Source organism: Eulemur rufifrons, chromosome 7 (assembly GCF_041146395.1).
Source record: "Eulemur rufifrons isolate Redbay chromosome 7, OSU_ERuf_1, whole genome shotgun sequence".
Classification (NCBI taxonomy): domain Eukaryota; kingdom Metazoa; phylum Chordata; class Mammalia; order Primates; family Lemuridae; genus Eulemur; species Eulemur rufifrons.
In genome coordinates, this window is record NC_090989.1 from 8321931 (window position 1) to 8339356 (window position 17426).

General features: G+C 41.8%; 1 protein-coding gene across 2 annotated transcripts in view; it reads left to right on the plus strand.

Annotated features, from left to right (window-relative positions):
* The window catches only part of HLCS (holocarboxylase synthetase), a 199046-nt gene that overhangs the window by 9488 nt on the left and 172132 nt on the right, over positions 1-17426 (plus strand). The window contains exons 1-2 of one of the 2 annotated variants that reach the window (XM_069474957.1): positions 4728-4925; positions 8835-8972. In XM_069474957.1, coding sequence (XP_069331058.1) covers positions 4731-4925; positions 8835-8972 — 333 coding nt within the window. In that variant the 5' untranslated portion in view covers positions 4728-4730. Of the gene's footprint in view, positions 1-4727; positions 4926-8834; positions 8973-17426 lie in introns of those variants that run through there. The other variant, XM_069474958.1, reaches the window with a different exon arrangement.

Here is a 17426-nt window from a genome sequence, read left to right on the forward strand (position 1 = left end):
TTTATCTCCTTTTCTCTTTAATTAACAATATATCAACATTCTTGCTTGCATTTTTTGCTTGATTTGATTATCTGAGTGTTCCCAAAGAACAATATATTAATATAAGCGGGAGCATTGCTTGAGGCCAGGAGTTTGAGACCAGCCTGGACAACATAGCAAGACCTTGTCTCAAAAAAAAAAAAAAAAAAAAAAAAAGAATAAAAATAAAGCTACTGAATAGAGATCAAGCTTTCGATATAGTTCCTATGGCTTTTAAAGGTATCCCAGTAAGGACTTGTAGTAACTCATCTCTCATTCACTGTGGCTCTTCAAATACTCATCTGATTGGAGAGTTCAGTTCTATTGTTTAATTTTTGTCTTGAGGGTGCTGGTATTCTAATAGCTGATAGTTTCAAGGCCTTAAAAATTTAGCAACCAGTCTTTCACTACCCCTCATACTGAATTACTGGAGGATGGTCCATCTTGCCATTTCACTTTAAAATCAGTCAGTTCTGCTTACAATATTCTGTGTAAGTTTCATTTCATCACCATCACATTCATCTACTGTCACTTAATACATATTAATACTTCTAAGATTCATGTATGTGTGATCTCCAGCCAAACATACTGATTCTGCCTCCTGTTATTGAATTTCTGATAGAACTTACATATTTTTACACAGTTGGTAAATACATTTTAACTCTACTCAATCCTGCCTTGATCTTAAAATTTTTAAATTTATTTTACTCCTTTTTCTGAGCAAATGTCACATATAACATTTAAAAGATCTTTTAAGATCTTCTTTTAAAATATATGTAACATTCCCTTACCAATTTAATGTCATGTTACATAGTTATACTAAGACTTATGATGAATAAATTCAAATGATTTTCCCAATTAGCATTATCTTACCTTAGTACTAGTAGATGTATTTATTCTTACTATAGGGAAATCAGGGAGATAGCTATTATTTAGGAATTCCTTATAATTAAGAAAGAATAACACATTAAATATGGGCTCTTAAGGTTTTATGTGAAAGAATCTTCTAATTCTTCGACCAAAATTCACATCTTGCTTTCTCTCTACTATTATCTGTATTCTTAATTACAGACAACTCTGGTGAAGAACTCAGAGTCCTTTTGATAATAGAAAACATCCAAGAGCAATAAATAATATTAGAAAAATAACCAAAGTATATCAAGATAAAATATTAATACAATGAAATAAATTTCTCAGCTTCATTATATAATCATAAGTAATCATTTATGGAAATTTAAGGGGCATTTAAAACAAAATTTTCCTATTTGGAATAAATGTTTTTAAAAATTGGGATTTGGTGATTCGTTTGATACCTGCCTACATGGGCATTTGCTCATTGGCAAGATTTAAAATAACTTTTTTTTCCCCTTTGAGGCCCTGTTCACAGCCCAAACCTGAAGTTTTTTAGCCTTTGGCTTGTGAGTACCAGTCCAAAATTAAATTTCTTATTTTGAGTTTAAGCCAATAATAAAGAGGATTATTGGTTTAATAAAATAGTTTAATTCACTTACCTTTTAACTGCATATGCAGATATTCACATTGTCGCTTTCTCCTAATAAACACACATACCATTGACATTCAAAGAAAAGCTCTTCACGTTGTATAGTTTTTACCAACAAAAGCCTCATGATTTCAATTAAATATATATTTAAATTGTTTATTCAGAGGGCACATTTTCAAACAGTTATTCTTGGGAATCTGGATAGCATTTTAAATGCAAAAACTTAATCTATGTTTTTAGTACTCCAACACTGTTGTGGAGGGAATGGATTCTTTAATTTATAAAACAGAGACTATGTACTTTAACTGCTAAAAATGAACTGCTTACAGTTAAATGTCAGCATCTACTCAGTGCTTCCAAGTAGACTGGGATTCTTTATTTCAAAAACAAACTATCCCTTTTAGTGCTGGCCATTTGACTGAGGGGAGGCTGAATGCTGGCACAATAGACTCCTGCTGGGGATTCATCAGCTAGTAAATGGGGAGTAGGACAGCTTCCTCCCAGTAGTGATATTCTCCTGGTAAACACTCTACCTTTGTCCCAAACCTTTATTTCCGGGGCATGTCTACCTAAGGGGAGTAGACTAGAGACTTTTGAGGCTGTGCAGAACTTTTCCTATAGAAAGCCCGTCATTTTGATGGGTTACTGATGTGCTCTCCTTCCTTTCCATGGTGATGGTGAAGTTCTTATAAATGACAAGGTCTTCTTTTAAATTCCTAGTTTGTGCTCTTAATTTCCATATTAGTTTGGAAATGTTTTGTTAAGAGTCTCCAGCAACCCAAACCCAGGTAATAGCAGAGGTGGAATTTAGCACCTTTAAACACATTTAAACCTTAATGTGTTTGTGAATCGCCTGGGGATTTTGTTAAAAGGTAGACACTAATTTGGGGTTGATTGGGGCCTGGGAGTCTGCATATCTAGCGAGCTCCCAGGTGATGCCAATGTTGCTGGTTTGATGACACTCTGAGTAGTGAGGGACTCTAGGATGAGGACCAGGGACATACACGGTACGATCCCTTGATGTATTATTTTTGCATCCTTCCCCTATTCCTTTGCTATCTGGGGATGATGAAGCTAAACTCCATCCTTGACTCTTTGAAAAATGAAATTATGCTTCATATTTTGGGGAAGTGAAAAAAATTTTTAAAAAATGAAAAGAAATCATTTTATGGAGGGAATCATAAACAGAGCTTGTTGTGTTACTGTTCAACTTCTCTTACTCCCCCCCTTGTATTATATCTTCCTTCCTCCTTTCCTTTCCCAAGCATGAATGACATCAGTGCTTTTTAATGCAAGGGGCAGTTCATGTTGAACCATGGTGGTCCCCATTCTTTATAACCTAGAACTGGTGTAAAGGATTGACCCCAAAATGTAATTTTCCCAGGGTGTATTCTGAGACCATGACATCTGGAAACACCTAAGGGTAAACCTGGAAAATTCCCATTGGCAGATGCAGTTATGAGTGTCTGTGGGAAGGTAAGGTTGCAAAATCCTTGAGGATCTTGGGAAAACTGGAGATGGTGGTGACCTTCAGGTAGAAGAGATGATCTCTCCATACCTAGCGGGGATGGGGAGTGGTCCTTGTAGCCATAATTCAGCAAACTTCAGGAAGGCTATCTGAAAGGTTGTTTGTACAGTAAAACATTTAGGATTTATCACTTTGTTGAGCACTTTTCATTTTCTAATTCCTGACTTGGAACCCTGTGTTATCATGGAGGGGGTCTCGGCCCCTTCTCAGAGGGTACTTGTTCATTTCTTTCTCCAGTGACACAATTTTAGGTTTGTTACCATACAGAACCTACTTCCTAGCTGCCACTGTCCCGCAGGGAAGTGCAGGATGCAGCTTTAGTCCTAGTCATCATTTACTGTCTTTCTTCTCTTTCTGGTCCGTGTGAATGCTTATCTTGTTTTTTAGCCCAGTTATTTGTTTTTAGACGCTCTCTTTATAGCTCTTTATAAATCTATTGTTGCTATATACAATGGAGAGAAGTTACTATGATACCTGACCGTTAGTCTGAAGTTCTGAGAGTGGGTATTCTATACTGCTATTTTAAAGCAGGTGAATAAGTAGCTAGAGTACTTTAAAAATCTATCCTTGGATTACGGAAGACTTGGGAGTGGTGTACCTGATGGCTTTTACTGCATCACATTATCTACTTAGGGCAGGGGCCGGAATAGGAAGCAACTCCATGGAATTCTTTAGTATGCTTCAGGGTTGTTGAGGACATTGTTCTTTACACAGTGCCTTTTAAAGAAATGAGGATCCATGGGAGAAATCTATCAGTGTCAGGAATCTTTATGCTTCCCTTGGGGACAAGAACCCTAAGGGTCATAGTTGATGTTTTTCTTTTTCCACTGGTCTCAGGATGCTCACAAATTGGAGATGCACATGTTGCGAGAACACCATATGCAGCCTTATTGGCACGGCAGCCCTTCTGGTGATGTTTTCACCTTATGTTTCCTGCCCTTATTTAAAAAATTATTGCATTGTGTAAATTTATGTAATTTACTTTAAAGCCTATTGTGCACGAAGACCTTGTATAATTTAATAAAGACAGCCTCGTCTTATTTTCCCTAGCGGACCGGGTAGAGGCTGTGAGAGCACCGTCCGACTCCCAGAATGGTGCTGGCTAACAAATGCTGGCTGTTGCCCTTGTAAACACACGCACAGTCGGTTCCTCAGTCCGCCTCCCACCCCGCCCCAGGAAGGGAGGCCGGACTCCGACTACAGCAGGGCGGGCAGCCTCTGCACCTACCCTCGTCCACAACCTGCGCATCCCGCTGCCCCGTCCCCACTCCGCTGCGGCCTCTCCGGGTCCCTTCCATTCCCGGCCTCACCAAGCCCCCACCCCAGCGCGGCCCCCAACCCCTCCTCTGGCCCCTCCCCAATCCCACCGCACACCCGCAGTCTCGGCGCGGCCTCTCGCCACCCCGCCCCGCCCCGGGCACAGTCCCTTGTCCTCCCGGTCGCCCAGCCCCGGCGCGGCTTCCCCCACCGCAGGCCCCTCCTGCTGCAGCCTCTGCCCCCGCGCCACCCTCCCCATTCCGGCCTCCCCTCTCCCTCCACCCCCACGGCCCACTCCCCACCCCCGCGCAGCCCTTCCCGGCTGGGGCGGGGCGGCGCGTCTCTTCCGGCCTGCTGGCGCGCGGGGCGGGCGGGCGGCCGGCGGGGAGAGCGTCCCGGGCCGCGCCCCGCCCGCCGGCGCCGGCCATGCTCATCACGCTGTGCTACCTGTACCTGTGGGCGCGCTGGGGGCGCCGGCCGGCCGCGCTCGTGCGCGCCACGGTGCGGCGGCTGCGCGCCTCGCGCTGCTCCTTCACTTTCTGCGGCGCCGCCGCGCAGCCCACCGGCGCCCGCGTGTGCCTGAGCCTCGGCGGCCGCGTCTTCTGCGTCGGCGAAAGCCAGGTGGGCGGGCCGGGGGCGGGCGCGGCGAGCCGGAAGTGGCGCCCGGAGTGTGGTCCCCGCACGGGCCGGTGCCCCGGGGGGCGGAGGTGCGGGACTCTGCCTGGAGACGTGGTCGCCTATTCTTGGCGGGCCAGGGTGAGGGTGCAGAAGCACGGCTCTTGCATTCCCCCAGGCGTGTGCCTGTGCGTTGGGGATTAGCACCTGGACCAGCGCCCACCTGGAGTTTTTCCCTAACGTCCTCTCCTACCTCATGGATTGGCGACCTGGAAAGAAAGCTCAGTGCCTAGCTTTCTGTTAGATAAACTCAAAGTGACAAAAACTGCTCATTCCTCCTCTCCATCTGTCAGTTACATCATTTGCCATGTAGGTCACCCCGCGGACTGTCTTTGCATCTTTTACCTTTCGGTTGACACTCAGCCTTTGTTTTTTGGCCCAGTACTTAGCCTGGTGGCTGCATGCTCAGCTGACTGTGCCACCTACCATGTGGCTTGCGCCGGTCTTTTAATCTCTGTAAAAACTCCACTGCCTTGGTGTAAAAGGGTACAATAGTTCTTTCCATTCAGCTATTTTTGGAAATGGGCTTAACTTCACACAGTGTAGTTAGTTCTGTGCAAATTTTCCTGGACATCACTAACATTGTTTTCATTAACATTTAAAAGTGTTTTGCTTTTAGTTGGGTTCTTGCCCTTTCCTCTTCCTTCTGGAAAGTTGGTCCATTTTTCGAATTAAAATAAGATTTTCTATGTATGGCAAACTAACACCCATGTGGGAATTCAAATCTTGTCTCAGGTTTGAACATTTCATTGTGGCTATGCTTAGGTATGGGATAAAATTGTGCTGCTAGCAAATAAAAAATACTCTTGTTAGTACCGTATTTTGTACTGTAACACACTGAAAATAAATGACTGTTTTCTCACTTCTCCCAACGAAGGTGCATACTATTTCACTGTATTACCTAGCTACAGCGGGGAGAAGTTCATCCGTTACATACAATGGTAGTTCTATTTTTAGTTTTTGAGGAACCTCCATACTGTTTTCCAACGTGGTTGCATTAATTTACATTCCCATCAACAGTGTAGGAGTGTTTCCCTTTCCCCACATCCTTGCCAACATTTTTTATTGTCTGTCTGTTTGATAAAAGCCATTTTAACTGGGGTGAGATGGTATCTCATTGTAGTTTTGATTTGCATTTCTCTGATGACTAATAATGTTGAGCATATTTTCATATACCTGTTGGCCATTTGTGTGTCTGCTTTTGAGAAATATATATTCAGATCCTTTGCTCATTTTTTAATCAGATTATTTGATTTTTTCCTGAGTTGTTAAAGCTCCTTATGTATTCTAGTTATTAATCTCATGTCAGATGGGTAGTTGGCATATATTTTCTCCCATTCTGGGGGTTGTCTCTTCACTTGGTTGATTGTTTCCTTTGCTGGGCAGAAGCTTTTGAGCTTGATGTGATCCCATTTGTCCAATTTTGCTTTGGTTGCCTGTGCTTTGGGGATATTACTCAAGAAATCATTGCCCAGACCAATGTCCTGAAGCATTTCCCCAATGTTTTCTTTAATAGTTTCATAGTTTCAGGTCTTAGATTTTTCTTTAATCCATTTTATTTGATTTTGTATGTGGCGAGAGATAAGGGTCTAGTTTCATTCTTCTGCTTATGGATTATCTAGTTTTCCCAGCACTGTTTATTGAAGAGACTGTCCTTTCCCCAATTATGTTCTTGGCACCTTTGTTGAAGGTAAGTTCACTATAGATGTGTGGATTTATTTCTGGGTTTCATTACATACAATGAGTGCCCTAGAGCAGTGGTCCCTAAACTTTTTGGCACCAAGGACAATTTTTCCAAGGCCAGGGGTGGGGAGGTGGGGGTATGGTTTCAGGATAATTCAAGTGCATTACATTTATTGTGCAGTCAAATCTCTTGCCCCTCACCTGCTGTGCGTCCCAGTTCCTAACAGGCCCCAGACCAGTATTGGACCAAGGCCCTCAGGTTGGGAACTTCAGCCTTAATGCATTTGATTGAGAAAGATAACCTAAAATGAGGAAAAATTGAGAGTTGGGCTTTTCTTTTGTAATGGTTTTCAAATTGGATACATTAATTTAAAAAATAACCGTTAGGGTTTTAGGTCAGCATAGAAATTTTGAACATATGAAAACATTGAGTTTAAATGCCTTATTTAATTTTCTTGGGCAGTTGTACTTTTGAGCATTTTCATGACTTTATCTGTCTTCTGTTAACTATGTTAACTGTAACTAACTAGTCCTTTTCCGCTCTTGTCTATTACAGCCCAAAGCAGGGAAGGCCTAGTGCTTTCAGGGATTCTGGAACTTGGTGTACAGTTAGCTTTCCTCACCCCCAGGCTTTGCTGAGCTGTTGCCATGTCAGGGATACATTCCCCAGTTATCCAGACTAGATGGGACCGCCCTGCTCTGTGTCCCCATAGGCTTTAAATCACAGTTCTTATTTCTGGTTTTTATCTTTTTCTCACTAGGAACTGGGTCTGTTTGGCTTAGCAGCTTGGTCCGAAACAGCCAGTCAGTATTTCAAATGAATGAAAGAGTGTTTAATAGTTGTGGGGTTTAAGCTCTGATGTTTAAGGCCTGCAGTTGGAAAACTTGACTGTTTATTTGTGATTAGCTTCATTCAGGATTTAAATGTCACTGGGCTGATGGATACCTTATTGTCAGTCTACCTGGGCAGAGGTAACCACACAGCTGAATCTCATGCCTTTCTTGTCCCCCTATTTTATATATTATAAATGAAATTAATAAATAATGAATGCGTATGTTTATATAATTGAAGGTCCCACAATAAATTGATAAGTATAACCAAAGAGAGTTTATACAAACTGGAAAGTTTAAGCTTTTTATCTGTGTATCACATACATTCAGTGTTTGAGTAAAGTGGAGAGCCTTTTTTTGTTTGTAACTGCTATGTTGATAGTTATGTTTACCCATGGAGGGGAGTCCCCCTCACTAGATTTTCATCCATTATTTAGTTTAACAGGTTTTTATCAGGCATCAATACGTGCCAAGTAGCTAGGCAAGGGCAGCACTGTGAGAGACACAGTGGGGTGCTCCAGATGCCTTCCTTCAGGGTGATGGGGTGATGAGGCTCCTCCCACCCCAGCCTTAGACTTCAGCTTTTTTCTGCTCTGGGTATGCCCTGTTTTTGGTGGGTTAAAACCTTTTAAAACCAATTTCTGTTTTATTTTTTTAGAGAGATTTCAGGACAGAGAACAAAGATAATTGGGTATATCTGATCTGTCAACTCATCTTGATTCTAATCTGCTTTTAAGAAAACTAAAATCACTCTTGACTGGAGTTTAGCTTCCCATTAAAATATGTTTGATTGCTTCTCTGCATATGGTAAATGCCTGTCCCTGAAAAAGCTTATGTCTCTGGGTTTGATGATTGAGTCCCTGGAGGCTGGCACACTTCTCAGATCCCAGGGAGAGGAGCAGTGTTGACTTCACTCTGGGTGAGGAATTGCCCTGGGCCCCTTGCTTTGAGGCTGCAGGGAATGAGGCAGCAGCCCTTAAGGCTTCTGTAGGTGAGCATGCACTTCCTGGCCTCTTCATCTTTAAATGTGCTTCCGAGTTGTGATTTGGAAAGCTCCTACACCCTAAGTGTAAGGAATGGTGGGGAGAGGCCCACTTTCAGAAATGATTGTTTGAAAACAAAGATCTAGAGATGCTGAAGCTGCCAAGAGCCATAGAGGGGCTTTTGCAGCTATTTGAATAGTCACAGTTAGACAAGGCACACAGGTTTCATGTGGTCTATAGAAGAGCTTCAGATAAGCTTCTTAGACCTTACCTGAAATTACAGAGGAGGGTGAAACACATGGCAGTTGTGTTTTGAAGTGACACTGAATCCTCTGTATGTTTCTTTCCCTCTACACAGTCCATTGAAGACTTGAACAAATGGGCCCTGTTTCTTGTTTCTCCTTTTATACTTGAAGCAGAACACATAGCATTTGTGACAGAGAGCATTTGGGTACAAGGTGAGAATTTACAGAGATCGTCTTCCTCTTCAGAAACAGTGAGTAACCTGTTTTTTACTTGTGTCCCATAAAGAAAATATATGTCTTAATCAAAATCAAATGTTTTTATGAATGCTCTTCCCTGGTCTTTGTGGCTCCCCTTCTTTTTGGATATTTTGGGTTAATTATATTAGTTAAATTACTTTGACCTGTTGCTTTTTATCTTTTTAATGCCGTTGCTAGGAAATTGAAAACCACGTGTGTGGCTTGTATTTGTGGCTCACGTTATACAAGAGGCAAGTGATCAGCACTGCCGGATGAATGTTCTTTCCCACATCATGCTCTTGATTCCCAAATCAGCTTGAGTAGAGGGCTCACCTCTCCACCTCCTTCCTAGACATCTTGCCCTGAGTATTCTGAAAACGCTTCAACATCAGCAACATGTCTAAAACCAGCTGTTCGTACTCTTCTTAAAAAAAGGAAATCCCAGATTAACACCCAACCTGCTCTTCCGCTCACTTCCTCCTTACCAGGTCCCAGTTCCCATGCCTCTCCCCCGTTGTCTCAGCATCGCGCCTCGTTTCCATTCATCCTCATTTCCTTCTCATCTTCACTGTCTTTTGTGGGGACTGTGAAAGTGTCATCTTGTCTTGTATCCCTTCCTTGGGTTTTCCTCTCGGTGGCCAGAGTTAATCATTCTGGACACAAGTCCATTTGGGACACTCTTCCTTACCCTTTCCGTGGATGTCCTCGCCAGATGCAGGCTGGTCGCTCAGGCTGGCGGGAGTCTGCCCCTCACCCCCCTTGTCCATGTCCTCCCCTCCCCTGTCCACGAGGAGCTGTTCTTGCCTTTCTGCCTTCACTCACCCCCGTGTGCTCCTTGCCTGCCAAGTGAGTAATCCAGAAGGGATTTTGCTGACGACAGCCATGCTTCCTGGGTTCCCGTTTCGTGGAGATTATCCATAAGACTGTACTGGGATCAGAGAAGGGGAAGAGGTGGGGAGTAAGACGAGATATAATTGAGTAGAATTCAAGGTAGACTGAAATAGGTGTAGATAGTGAAGGAGAGTGAGAGACTTTCTGGTTGGGGCCCCAGAAGGCGTGGGGCATTTGGCACGCAGGGCTGAGAGCAGGCTTGTGCGCTGAGACAAGATGTTCTCTCCTGAAGGCTCACAATGTTTGTTTAGCTTTATGTACACTTCTGATAATAATTGTGCCTTTTATCGAGTCCCTGCTGGTGTTTTACGTACATTACCCCTAATGCTTACAGCTCTGCAAGGTATAATTAACTGCCATTTTAAAGATAAGAAAACTGAGGTTATAAGATTAAAGACGTGCCTAAAGCCAGCAGCTACTAAGTGGTAGACAAGGTTTTAACCAATGTCTATATCCTTTCTAGTAGCCAGAGGAACAAATTAATGGTTTTAAAGAGATCTAGGTCACCGAGATTCCAAAATAAATAAAGCTTTTATTAACCCAAATCAAATCAAGCAGTACTTGCAGATGGTCTCCTGTGTTTGATAGAAAGAGACCATCTGTTAGGAAGTTTTTTGATGAACTCAGGTAATTTTTATATGTAGAAAAGACTATTCAGAAACTTTATTTTTGTTTTAAAAATGATTTTAAATTTATTAAAATTACAAATTAAACAGTCAGGTCGAATCATGTGAAATTGTTGATATTTGGCTTTTTTTTAACTATGAAGAGTCCTTGTCATATGGTAACCCATTCTCCTCTGGGCTTTTAAATCCAGCTTACCATTCTTACAAGTTCAGCAAAAATTTGTAATCACTTTTAAAGGGATTTTTGAGTAATATTTATTCTGTCTACAAACTCTAATATCTTAAAATATTCCATTTTAATTTTGGAGTCTAGGTGCACAGAATTGGATTAGTCATACTTCTTATTCAAAATGTACTCTCATCATTGGTTTATGCATGCCTTTCGTTCAATTATGAATTTGAAATAATATAGTAAATACCCATGAACTCATCACTCACTAGAACACACAGTTCTAGTTTCTAGATGAGGGGCCCCCCAGAGTTCATCTGCCTGCTCCCTCCACCCCACCCCCTTTCTTTTTAGATGTTTAAGTTGTTTGGATGAACAGATACCACCTTTCTGAACACTTACATAACTCTTATAAATTACAGCTGTACATTTCTTAATGACAGGGACACTATCTGAGAAATGTGTGGTTAGGTGATTTTGTCCTTGTGTAAACATTGTAGAGTGTACTTACACAAACCTAGACAGGATGGCCTAGGCTCTGTGGTATAGCCCGTTGTCGTAGGCTACAAACCTGTATAGCATGTTACTGTGCTGAATACTGTAGGTAATTGTAACACAATGGTAAGTATTTGTGTATCTAAACATTAAAAGGCACAGTAAAGATACAGTGTAAAAGATAAAAAATGGTACCCCTATATAGGGCATTTACCATGAATGGAACTTACAGGACAGGAAATTGCTCTGGGCAAGTTGGTGAGTTAGTAGTGAATGACTGTGAAGCCTAGGATATTACTATACACTGCTGTAACTTTATAAACACTGTACACTTAGGCTACACTAAATTTATAAAAAATACTTTTTCTAAACTTTTAAATACTTTAAATTTTTTTTTTTTTTAAGAGACAAGGTCTTGCTCTGTCACCTGGGATGGAGTACAGTGGCCCCGTTATAGCTCACTACAACCTGTAACTCCTGTGCTCAAGCGATCCTCCCGGCTCAGCCTCCCAGGTAGTGTGAATACAGGCATGCACCACCGTGCCTGGCTAATTTTTTTACTTTTTGTAGAGACAGGGTCTTGCTCTGTTGCCCAGGCTGGTCTTGAACTCCTGGCCTCAAAGGATCCCCCTACCTTGGCCTCCCAAAGTGCTGTGATTATAGGTGTGAGCCACCATGCCTGGCCTAATTTTTAAAAACTTTTTGACTCTTTTGTAATAACATTAGCTTGAACACATACACATTGTACAGCTGTACAAAAATATTTTCTTTCTTTATATCTTTATTCCATAAGCTTTTTTCTATCTTTACAATTTTGTATTTGTTTTTTACTTTTTAAACTTTTTGTTAAAAACTAATACACAAGCACACACGTTAGCTTATGCCAACAAAGGGTCAGGATCATCAGTATCACTGTCTTCTACCACTGTGTCTTGTCCCATCTTAGGTCTTCAGGGGCAGTAACATGCATGGAGCTGTTGTCTCCTATGATAACAATGCCTTCTTCTGGAGCACCTCCTGAAGGAGTACACTCTAAAATAACCGTGAAAATGTAGTAAATACATAAACCAGCAACATAGTTGTTGATTATCATTGTCAAGTAGTATGTACTGTACATAATTGTATGTGCTGTACTTTTATACAACTGGCAGTGCAGTAGGTTTGTTTACACCAGCATCACCACAGACACATGAGTACTGCATTGCACTGCAAGGTCGTTAGGCCGTAGGAAATTTTTTTAGTTCCATTATAATCTTACTGGATCACTGTCATATGTGCAGTCTGTCGTTGCCTGAAATGTCCTTACACAGTACGTGATTGTATTAAACTTATAAATATGGTAAGCTTGAAGTTTTTTTATGTATTCTAATATTATATATAAATTAGTCAGATTTCAACTTAAAACCAAGACCAGGATTTCCAAAATATTGTAATTACATAAACTATGAAATATGTACAGATTCCTTCTTAACACAAAAATATGACTGCTGTGCTTTTAATTTCTTAAATCATTACTTAATCGTGTGTCTTTATGGGGTTAAAAGATGTCTCGCATCTTAAGGAACATAGTGACTGTATTATGTAGGATACAGGCTTAACTGCTATAACAAAGAGACCCAGAACTACAGTGGCCCAGATAAGCCAGAAGTTAATTTCTATCTCAGGGAGGTGGTTCTGTCAGTAAGGCCATCCAGGGAGCTTTTTTCCCCCTTGTCCCTTGTTTCTGCTGTCCCTTCCACTCCACCACAGTCAGCTTCATCCACATTCCAGCCCTTAGGGGGAAGACAGAAGGTGGAAGACACCAGCTTCCTCTTTAAAATGATGATCCAGACATTTCACATGCCACTTCTGTTCCCATCTGATTGCCCAGAACTTAGTCACATGGCCCCCACTGTCACTGAGCTGCCCGGGAGGCTGAGAGATCGTCTGCGAGCTGGACAGCCATGGGTTCAGCGGAAATGTGGAGTTCTATACTAGAAGGGAGAAAGAGAGAATAGATATTGAGAGATAATTAGCAACTCTGCCACAGTTATCATTTCACTTAATTGACTTTCTAAGGAAGATTTAAGAACTCACTGAATGCTGGTTACTTAATTCTTAATTTTCTGGGGTAGAAAGGTGCCTACCCAACAGGGAAGATTGCCAACCTCCAGTTAACGCATGCCACTTGTTATCAGAGAGTTCAGTGGGTCTTACAAGCAGGAACTAGAGACGTGCAGAGCCATTCTTTGGACCACCTTTGGCTCTTCTCTTGAGCTCCATTTTATAAATTGGGTTTTAAAACTTAAAAAGGAATTGATCTCATAGCTCACTGTTTTCTTACCAAGTCTCTAGTTCCCTTTCAGTTTGATTGCTTGAATCATTTTGCATTTGGGGGGCCGCTCTTATGAATCTATGCATGTATGTTTCACCTAACTCTAGAGTTATTTGAATTTGACAGGGTCCTAATATATTAAATAGAAAATATGTTACATAAGAAAGACTTCTGATTTTGATGGGAACTTACATTCTTCTAAAACTCTTACAGATATTTAAAATGATACCTTTTTGAATTTTTGATATCTCAAATGGCTTTAGTTTATGGTCATTCTATAGACCCCCAACAAAAAAATAGATGAACCTTAGGGAAAAAAAATGTAGCATTCACTTATTCATATCATCACTTATTCATTCTTTAACAGATATTTATTGGACATCTACATTCCAATTACTTTGCTAAGTGCAATAATAAACATCAACAGGGGATGGCAGATTCAGCTCAATTTTCAATATCTTCTGCATTTATATTAGCAGTCCCATTTAGTAAGAATTGATGACCCAAAGAACTTACACAGTTCTTTTGTTGCATAAAATTTGCTTATGTTCCTTTTACTCAATCAAGGCATTCATTCATTCATGCAGGGTTTACTGAGTGCCTCTTATATGCTAGATTGTGTGCTAGGGATGGAGGTTTATCTCATTTGGAGATGAAAGGTGCATTCTGAGGTGATAGTCCTTGTCCTTAAGGAGCTCAGAGTATGGGAGAGCGGAGAGCTAAGTAAATGAATAATTAGAGTTCACTGTGTTAAATGCTGTGAAAGGCATGGATAGGGAAAGTTGGGGGACCTATCTAGATGGGACGAGGTTAGGAGGGACTTTCTGGGGCAGGCAGTGTCTGAGTTTTAAGGGAAAAACAGGAATTAGGTGAAAGAAGAGGAAAGAGCTTCCTGGGCAGAACAGCATGTGCAGAAGTGCAGAGAGCATTTGCAGCTGGGGTGTTTCACATGGTTCAGTACCATTGCAGTTTGCATTTACTTGATTTGAGGAGTGGCCCAAGACACGGCCATAGGGGACAGCTGGGGCTGGGGGGTTGTGTTGTGTGGGAAATTACCTTGATGCAGTGATAAATTTCCAGGGACATGGCCAGGCAGGCTATTCCATCAGTCACAGAATAGAGAGGCTCACAGACCAAGTTAAGATGCTTGAATAACACACAGTTTATTACATCAATTCAAAACATGCAGCAAGAGATGAGGGGAGAGATCTGGGGTCAGTGCCCTTAGGATTGGGGGCACTCGGGATGGAAGGACCACACGCCTGAATCCTGGGCCATGTGATGTTCACACATTCTCTCTCTTTCTTTCTCTCTGCTGCATTAGCCTCTGCCAGTGGTGTCCTTACAAGGACTAGGGTTGAGTTTAAACAAGGAGCTGGGCAGGTGGAAGGTGCTGGTAGCCAGTGCATACTTGCTCTGTTGGAGGGACATGTGTGCCTGTAATAGCTGTGGCTTGCCAGCGATCTGCTGAGATGTTGCGCTTTTTTTCTGTTTCAAGCATGGGGCCATAATGGGTGGCCAATTTAAGGATGACATAACTTGTCCATCTGGAGGTGACATGATTTGTGTCTTACTGATATTTAAGATTTACTTGATCCTTCCACGACTTTTTGCCTAGAAGTAATACTCTCCTTTGTTCTGTTCTTTTTATCTACATTCAACACACGTTCCATTTATTTTGTTTGTCTTTAGTGTGCCTTACAAGTTTCTAATTCCCTATCTATACTTAATATATTTTATGAGTTTCATCCATGCTGTTTGTTTTACTTGTTTTCTATTTAGCAGAATTGAATATTCTTAAATGGTATGGCAAATATACATGACACACAAACCAAAAAAAGGCTTATGTGCATTAATTGGGAATTTGGACTTTATTGTAGGGGTAGTAGGCTAAAACCATCTTATTTTTTTTAAAGCAGAATGATGAGATTTGTGCTATAGGAAGATCACAGTTCAGGAAGATTGGAGAATGGATCTGAGTGTAGCAAACCTGGAACAGATTGCAGTCTGTGTGGGAAAAGATAATGGCTTTGAGGAGTATTGGGAGTAGGAACATGAGATGGAGACAGGTGTCGGAGCTGGTTAGGAGGTATTGGTCTGTGGAGGACGGTGGATCCTTTGTGAAGATGGGGAGTACAGCAGGAAGGGCTTAGAGGGGCTGTTGTCAGGAATACAGTTTGTACACTGTATTAACCAGATTGCTGAAATAACAGATAACTTTAGAATTCCAGTGGCTCCTAACAATAAATCCTCATTTCTGGGTCGTGTTACTGTAGTCTCAGCAGGTTTGCTGCTGCTGTGTTTCCAGCTGTGCCTCTGCTGTGGGCTCTGCTGCATGCGTATTTCTCCTGCGGGGACCCAGGCTGAAGGAGCATGCCCATTTAGGGACGTGCCATTCTCATGCAGAAGGGGAAGTCTAAGAGCTGGCGGAAACTTGGGGCCGTAGATTGAAGATGGCTGCAGATTCTTTCCTCCTACTGAGAGGTGGAGTCTTATCCCCCTCCCTTGAATCTGGGCTGACCTTAGGTGATTTGTTTGTCCAGTGAGATGTGGTGGAAATGACATTCAGAGACTTCCCAGGGTAGATCATAAGAAACCTTGCAGCCTCTGCCTGGGCTCTTGGAACACAGCTCCATGCTGTGAGGAAGCTCAAGCTGCTCTGTGGCAAGATCGTGGGCCCTCAGTGGACAGCCCTAGCTGAGCTCCCAGCGGACAGGAAACTCCAGCCTGCCAGCTTTGTGATGGGCCATCTTGGAAGTGGGTCATCCGGTGCCACCCTACCTGATGCCACGTGGAGCAGAGTCAAGCTGCCCCTGCCCTGTCCTGCCCAAATGGAGATTTGTGAGAAAAATAAATGATTCGTTTCAAGCCACTAAATTTTGGGGTGTTTTGTTACACAGCAGTGGATAACCAGACCACTCGGGATGCCTCTTAAAACTTTTCTTCCTCAGCTTCCATCGGTGGGGTGGGGTGCGGAGGGGAGTGAGTGATCGTGGAAGCCAGCGCCACACGCCTTAAAGGGCGGGCCTCAGGTGCTCACAGGACATCTGGGGAACACAGATAATGTTTCTCTTACTTTCTGATCAGCTCTCAGTTATTCAGAAAATTAAAGTAACTAGACCAGCCCTTTCCCCCAGTGTGCAGTCAGGCACAGTTTTGAGTTCCACTTTTCAGTTTCACCCGGGTCCCCTTATCGTTTCAGCTCTTGCTTGCTGTGGAGTTGTGACGGCCTTTGCACTGTTACTTGCTTTTTGTGTAATAGCAAAATTGAATTTTCTATCACTCACTCATCCTCTGTTTCCAAACTCGCAAGGCAGTGAAGGTAACCGAAAGTCAGTCGTACCTCTCCCTTTTGTCTCATGGTTCCAAGTTCTTTTTTTTTTTTTTTTTCTCCTCTTTTTAAACTGGTTTATTTTATTTTACATAATGTGCATGAGGTTTATTTGTAGCCTGTGTCAGAATTTTCTTTCTTTTTAAAAAATGAATTACATTTTGTTCTATGTGTACGCCACAGTTTGTTTATCCATTTATCACAGATGTTTAGGTTTCTTCCACCTTTGGTTAATGTATTAATTCAGCTATCAGCATGAATGGATAAATATTTTTTCTGTATTACACTTTCAAGTCTTCTCATAATTTTTGAGGAAACAGTGTACTGTTTTCCATAAAGTATGTACCATTTTACATTTCCACTCACAGTGCAAAATTTTTTCACTTTCTCCACATTCTCATCAACACTTATTTTCTCTTTTTTTTACTTTTATTGAGGCATAAGTGACGACATTTTATAATTTTAAGGTATACAATGTTCTGTATGAATAGAGATGATGCTTGTACAAATACATATAAAAATTACCATTTTCCCCATTTTTACATTTACAGTACAGTGGCATTAAGAGTACATTCACATTGTTGTGCATCTATCTTCTCTATCCATACAGAACATTATATACCTAAAATTATGTGACTGTAC